Source organism: Hydra vulgaris, chromosome 13 (genome assembly GCF_038396675.1).
Source record: "Hydra vulgaris chromosome 13, alternate assembly HydraT2T_AEP".
In the NCBI taxonomy this organism is placed as follows: Eukaryota; Metazoa; Cnidaria; class Hydrozoa; order Anthoathecata; family Hydridae; genus Hydra; species Hydra vulgaris.
In genome coordinates, this window is record NC_088932.1 from 47,796,700 (window position 1) to 47,805,000 (window position 8,301).

Here is an 8,301-nt window from a genome sequence, read left to right on the forward strand (position 1 = left end):
TTTTCAAAAGAGTTACACTATGCTGATTTTTCACAAAAATATATTTTAACTATTAGAACTATATTAGACGTTACCCGGTAACAGGGTAAAGCAACTAGACATTACCAGATAACAGGGTAACGTAACAGGGTAACTTTAATTTTATTTATTTAAATAATTTCATTCATAAATACATCAATAATAATAATACATCAATTAAATATATATATATATATATATATATATATATATATATATATATATATATATATATATATATATATATATATATATATATATATATATATATATACATATATATATAATTTTATTGATAAAATTTCATTCCTTACCTTAAGACTAATAAATGATTTAGAAATAGCGTATATAAGATTGTCTTTTATATCCTCTGATAAAAGGTTCATTAAGTCTTGGTTAATAAGGTTTCCTATAAAACATAATTGCAAATAAATAAATAACTTTGATAAATTTTAAAACTATTTATTTACCATCTATTTATTTTATTGTTATTATAAAATATAACCCTTTAAATGATGTTTACTTTTTGCCTTCCCACCAGAATTATAAAAGTTGTGTCTGTAACTATACAGCTAGTAAAGAATAAAAAAGTTTGAAAATTTTCTAAAAAAATGTAACCAAAAAACAATCTATAAAACGCACATACATGTATAGATGATATGTAAATATATAAATGGTTTTAAGTATGCCAAATACATAAACACCGAATCTCCAAATTAATTAAAAGAAAACTATACTTTTTTTTACAAAAAACACATACTTGACCAGAAAAAATAGACAAGAGTAACGATGAAGATGCAATTTCTAGTATTGATTGGGCTGTAAATTTTTTAAATACTAAAAGAAATAATAAAAATTAATCATGTATATATATATATATATATATATATATATAAATATATATATATATATATATATATATATATATATATATATATATACACACACATCTGCATAGATAGATGTATGTATAATCGTATGTATATACAGTCGATGTATGCACTGAAGCCCTCACCTATCCCTAAATCAGTGTGACGTCATAGTGCTGACTGAAGTATACAACATCAGTTTTATATATATACAATAATATAAATATATATATATAATAATATATATATATATATATATATATATATATTATATATATGTATATATATACATATATATATATATATATATATATATATATATATATATATATATATATATATATATATATACATATATATATATATTTATATATATATAATATATATATATATAAAAATAATATATATATATATATATATATATATATATATATATATATATATATATATTTACATAAACATAGAAAACAATTTTTGCCTAAACTCTAGTTAAATATATTTAAAACCGGTAATAAATACAATAATATTTTAATAAAATATGCATTATAAAACGATAATATCTCCTAACTTACAATCATTGTCCTAATTGTCCAAATGCATACCTCTTTCAACTAATAAAACATTATCAGGATAAGAAATACCGCATGAAGAATCTGTACATAAATAATAGATTAGCTTGTGTATTTAAGCAAATATAATAAATAATCAAAAAAAATAAATTTAACACCTGCACAAGCCTTGCAAGTTTTGTAAGCATCGTTTTCCCATAAGTTACATTAACATGAGTTATAAATTAATCTTTTGCACAGTACACAGTTTGGAGTTAAAACATTTTCTTCTAACATTTTTTATTAATTCTTTAATCTTAAAATATAAATAGTTTTTTTTATAAATAGTTAATTTATTTATAGAATTATTTGTCGAACTTTAAAAACCTTTATTCAATATAGAAAATTAAAGTAATAATTATTACACTAAAGAGCACAAGTTATTAGTATCAATTTTGGAGAGAGTCTACTTATTACTAAATCTTAAGTTTAGTTCAACAATGATTTCAACATAAAATCTGAAGAAAAACTTACGATCTTTTTATATTGAGAATATTTATGATATTTCATTAATTATAGTACTAAAAAACATAAGAACTTACATCATTAGGTATTTCAAACTTTGAGATATTAATAATAACTTTAATACCAATTACCAATTAATAATACCTTTGAACAAACCTTTGAAATTTGTCAAAGGTATTATTAATTTGTATAATTATTAACAAATGGTTTAACAACATTTTTGATTTACAATAAACACTTATTTGTTACCTAAATACTATACAAGGTACTATATTGTATGCATGTAAGCAATTTTACATCAGTGATTGATGTAGACTACGTTATAGACATATATATGTATATGTACATCATATATATGATGTACTTACAGTGTATGTACATCATATGTATGTAATGTGTGTATGATACACACATTATATACATATGATATATTAAAGGCATTGTGACAATAATAACTTCAATTCAAAGGTATTGTGTCAGCAAGGATCTCAAATTTTGAGATCCTCACTGATGTAAGTTCTATGTTGTTTTAGTAATATAATTAATGAAACAGTACTGTAGTTTTGAGTAATTTATTAATTACTATAATTAGCCGAAACAAAGTTTAATAAAATTTTAATAACAAACTAATTACTACCTGAGGCACCAATAAATTTGTGTCTATTGTTGATAATAAAGTTTGATAATAAAGTTAGATTATCTTAATCTAACTTTACTATCAATCTTAATTAATTAATATATAGCCAATATCATTATTCAACTTATTTTAAATATGATTGCATATATGTTCACAATTATTATTATTTATTAATATGTTATCCTTCTAACTATATTTCAATCGAAATTTATTACTATCTCAATCTTAATATAACGTCCCACTAATACATTAAACTCTGCCATTTTAAAATTTGCCAATTTGCTCACTTACTCATTTATCCTCAAATAAATATGTTTTACGCCGAATGCCCTCATGTTACTATGTAGCGTAACAAGAGGGCAGTTTTTGCCCTCATGCTACGCACAATTCGTAACATGAGGGCAAATTCGTAACATGAGGGCATTCCGCGTAACATGAGGGCAAAAACGTAACATAAGGGCAAAATTCGTAGCGCCAGGGCAATGCAATTCGTAACATGAGGGCAACCAGGATTACTACTACTACTACTACTACTACTACTACTACTACTACTACTACTACTACTACTACTACTACTACTACTCCTCCTCCTGCTGCTGCTGCTGCTGCTATTAACCGTTGCGGATGAGCCCTCGCGTAGAAACAAGAGGTGCGTTAAAACGATATTTTTATATATATATATATATTGACGGTGTATATATATATATATATATATATATATATATATATATATATATATATATATATATATATATATATATATATATACACCGTCAAAAATGATATATATATATATATATTATTTTTAACGAAACATTGTGTAAAAAAATTGAAATTAGTTAGGGATTTCTAACAATTTGTTTTTGCTCTCATCTTTTGAGAACAGTGAGCACTCTGTTTTATAGAATACATTTATAATTGTTGTTATATATATATATATATATATATATATATATATATATATATATATATGTATATATATATATATATATATATATGTATGTATATATATATATGTATATATATATATATATATATATATATGTATGTATATATATATATATGTATATATATATATATATATATATATATATATATATATATATATATATATATATATATATATATATATATATGCAGCGCCGGCCTTAGCTTTTTTGACAGGTTGGGCAAAACTAGTGAACGCGCCCCTAGGTATGTATGGGTGGGTTGTTACCATTAACAACGAGACCAATGCTCTAAAATGAGGAACAAGAGTGCTAAAGGGAATATATAGTTTAATGCAAAGATATCCATATTGTGCATCAAGTTTCTTATTTAATTAATTTTTTATTAAAATTATAAACTTAGACTTTTCATGATATGGATTTATAGAAATGAGTGACTAAATAAATAGACAACGCAACACTGCTTTTAAAATAACAAATGTTTTTATTAACCATGTAATAAATCCTCTAACTATAAAAACAAGAGTTATTAAATTTTAAAGTGTAACTTTTCTATCTTTTTGTCCGCGAAATCTCTTATCAAACTAGACAAACTAAATTTTCAGCTCTTTCTTGCTCGATTGATAACATAGATAGAGAATTAAGTCGATCTTGTAACATGGTATTTCTTAAATGTTTTGAATAACTTCAGTTTAGAAAAACTACGTTCTCCACTAGCAACAGTAACAGGTATTGTAAGAAGAATGCGCAGAACAATCCATGTATTTGAATATAACTCTTGTAGAAAATGTTTTTTAACAAAATTCAGTTCAAAAAGTGGTGTCATCTCTTTTGTATTTATTTCATTTTCAACATTGCTTAATTTAGCTTTAATAAAAAACTGCACACTTATTAGTTCGTCGCATAGCAAAGCACCATCAATTTCTGATTTTGTATTTACAGTTAATTTTTCTTGTAATTGTTTACACAATTTTAAAAGATCATTCTTGATGGGCAAATTATCCAAATTAAATAAAAAACTCCATATATTTACATATTCATTAAGTTATTCAAATCTTTCATTTATTGACGACAGACATGTATCTAATAAAGGGTTAAAAAATGTCACTTCAAGTTTCTTCTCGGGATTTTGGTTCGTCAGCAGCATTTTCGTCATATCGACGTTTCACTCGTCGCACTCTTTTAAGCGGCTTAAATATTAGATCGATGTTTAAATCTTTAGCTAACTCTTTGGCATCAACCGTTGCTTGTTTAAAGCCAAACGTTCTGTAATTTTCCAAAAATGTGATGCATTTTATCAACATTTCAGCGCTCTGTACTAGATCCATGTGTTTGGCTTGCATTGCTTTACTAACAACGTTAATTTGGAATAGTACATTGTACAATGCAATTAAAGAAACTAAAAAACTATAGTCTTTTAATTGTTCTGCTAATGTTTGCGCTTCGTGTGCAATATCGGGAGTTTTGGTTTCAGTTTCATATATAGTAATTAAAGCATCATGTACGCTGCTTATTTGGTATCGGATGGCTTTGAGGCTCTCAATTTTGGCTTCCCAACGAGTCTCGCATAATCGTTTAAGAGTGAAGTTTGTTGTATGAAAATAATGTGAATAATTTTTGTATTATGCCAAAAACGTTAATGGAATTTAGTGAAGACTGCACTGCATCACAAATAACCAAATTGAGAGAATGACTTCCACATGGAAGATAAAAAGCCAAAGGATTCAAATCTAATATTCGCTTTTGTAGACCTACTTTTTTACCTTTCATATTTGCACCGTTGTCGTAACCTTGCCCTCGACAAAAGCTTTTATTCAGTCCAAAATCTTTTAAAGCTCCAATTATGATTTCTGTTAAACCAAGACCTGTCGTGTCCTTAACATTGAAAAACCCATGAAAGTGTTTATTTATTTTTATAGGATATTCTGATATATTTACAATTCTAATCGTAAGCGAGAGCTGTTCTTTGTGAGATACGTCAGGAGTGCAGTCAGCAATAATAGAATAATAAGTACTTTTTAGAACTTTGGATATAATTATGTTGGTTAATTTTGATGCCATTATATCTATTATTTCATTTTAAATGGTTTTGGTTTTTCCACAGTAATGATTAGAAATATCTCCTTTAAGAGCTAGCGTGACGTGGTTTAACATGATAGGATCAAATTTAGCGAGTAATTGTACCAACCCTAAAAATTTGCCGTTATTAACTGCATACAATTTATCAGAAGAACCTCTGAAGGCCATATTATTTGTTGCCAAGTATAAAGTAATGTTCATAAATCGTTCACAAACACTTCGCCACCTTAAACTCTCCTTTTCAATTAGTTTTTGATCTTGTTTATCAATAGTTTTACCAGCTTTCATTCGTATTTCTGTCACAATCCGTAGTTGATAAGCATTTCTGTGTGACTTACTATTTTCGTGAATTTTTAATGGTTCTGTTAAATTCTTCCATTTATTGAATCCATTTCCGTTTAACTTTAAATTCATGTTGAAATCAAAAAGTTTGCAGCAAAAACAAAGTACCGCATCTTTAGAAACTAAGTACACAAGCCAACGTCGTAAAATAACCTCACCATTTGAAAGTTTTCGGTTGTAATAAGCATTTGAAAAATGTCGTCTTCTATTATCGCTTGGATATGTGTCCAAATTCACTTGTATTGCACCTATATTAATTACATAATCAACAAATTGAATGTTGCGATGAATTGGCCACAAACCACAGTCTGAGTAATCGATTGCCGTTTCTTTGGTGCGATCATTTACATCACCATCTTGGCCATCATCATTTTCGTTATCGATATCTTTTTCATCGTAGTGAATATTTCCAACTGATACTATTCCGTCTTCTTCATCGCTGGTTGATGTATCACTAAGTACATGCGCAACATTTTCTCCTTCCTTTATTTTATTACAATCACTATTTTTCGATGTAAAATAATTTTCAAGTTTTTTATAATTTTTCTTCAAATTATCAACTTTTTCTGCTTTACGTTTTCTGTATTGAGCACCAGATGGTTTCTTATTATTAAGAGTTTTAAAAACATTTTTTTCTTTATGAGTACTCTCCATTGATTGCTGCTGAGAGTTTCTATTTGTCTAAAATTTTAAAATAAAAAATACTCGCAAGCTAATAATTCATAAACAATTTTATTATTTATACTTACCTGCTTTTTATTACCGCAAAATTTAAAAACTTGACCAAAACTGAATTTGAATCAAGTACAATTTTAAATTTCTTCTACAAATTAATAAACAACGCGCTCGCAACTCGTACCGAAAATAATGTTTAAAATTTAAACTTTAAATAGATGGAACGCAAAATTATTGGCGCCGAGAAAGATACAAGTAAGAAATTGAATTTAAGTCACAAAATATATGCTATGATTGAAACACTTTTAATCAAATTATTAACTTTGCATAAAGAATTTTTAACAGTGTGATAATGCAATAAATAAATTATTTAAAAAAACTATTTTTATAAAAAAAAAAACATTCGAAAAAATTTAGGTTGACATATTTTTTCTATTTATTATATTGTGAAAGTTTGCATCCAACGTTGGGCGTCCCAGTTTCCTGGCGCCCTTGGGCGGCGCCTAGCCTCCCCCCCTTCCCTAAGGCCGGCACTGTATATATTTATATATTTATTAAAATATACATATTTACGTAAAATTTTATTGTATATACCTATAAAATCTCTTTTAGTTTTATATAATTTGTATTTAGTGTAGGCTATATACTTTATAAACAGATATAAATTGATGTGCCATTTTGTTCTGCTTACGGATGTATTGCAAGAAATCGCGCTAAAGGGATTACTTTTCATAGGTACAATAGTATGCGATATTATTATATATGTAAATAATACAACAAATTCCAAAAAGAATGATGTATGCTATTACATGTATTGGTGTTTTCTTTGTTTTATTAGTCAAATAATGTTTTTATAGAATTCCATCAAAAATCAAATATCCAGAATTGAGACAAAAGTGGATAACTGCTCTACGTAGAGACAACTATAATTATCCTCATAAATCAGCAGTTGTTTGTTCATATGAAAACTCCTATAGCTCACTGAGTATCTCTTTTTCTTCTAAGATCACGTTTTAGAATTATTTTTAATTCTTTTTCGAAGATATTTTACATTAAGCCAATCATCGCCCTTGTTGGCTAAAGCCAAAAAATTGCTTTTACTATGAATAGCTTTAGTTAGCTAATAACCTTTCATCCTCCGTAGATGAATATCAGAACTTGAGTTATTGTTTGACTCTCTATCACTAGTTTCAAGAACCGGTCTTGCAAGCATAGTTGCTCATTGAATTTCCTCTTTTTTTTTAAAACCATGAAATAGGCATATAGGCAGTGAGAAATACCACATATTTATTTTTTGTTGTGACGGATCTTTGATCGCCTTTTAGAAGGTGAGAGCACTTTTTTCGGAAGGTTAAGATCAAATCTACTTTAGCTTTTTTGCTTTTAGCGTATCCCAGACATGTTTATTAGACATTAAATGTCTATCAAGATGTCCCACTCTCCTAACAATAAAAAATATTTTAAAGTTGATGAAAGCAGAAACTGAAAAACAACTTTTAGTTTATGTCTTATTATATATACTTAATACTTAGACAAAACTTATATTCTTATTACTATATTTATCAATAATTTATTGAACTTTCTTAAAATTTAAATAAAAGTATTGAAAAACACTTTCATAATATTGTTAAGTACCTAAATAAGCTATTACTTTATACAAT

At 26.4% G+C, this 8,301-nt stretch overlaps 1 protein-coding gene across 1 annotated transcript; it reads right to left on the bottom strand.

Annotated features, from left to right (window-relative positions):
• Positions 1-4,184: 4,184 nt before the first annotated feature.
• Positions 4,185-5,605, bottom strand: LOC136089950 (uncharacterized). Its single transcript, XM_065816051.1, has 2 exons — positions 5,222-5,605; positions 4,185-4,529 (listed from the first exon to the last, which is right to left on the bottom strand). Exons 1-2 carry the CDS (start codon positions 5,603-5,605, stop codon positions 4,185-4,187), a joined length of 729 nt encoding a protein of 242 aa, XP_065672123.1.
• Between the last annotated feature and the right edge of the window lie 2,696 nt (positions 5,606-8,301).

What these genes read in the sequence shown, in the direction of transcription:
- LOC136089950 (XM_065816051.1), bottom strand. Translation starts at nt 5,605, where the DNA reads ATGGCATCAAAATTAACCAACATAATTATATCCAAAGTTCTAAAAAGT. An exon ending in GAAGTCATTCTCTCAATTTG is followed by an intron (nt 4,530 to 5,221) that starts GTTATTTGTGAT and finishes TTGCCCATCAAG; the next exon opens with AATGATCTTTTAAAATTGTG.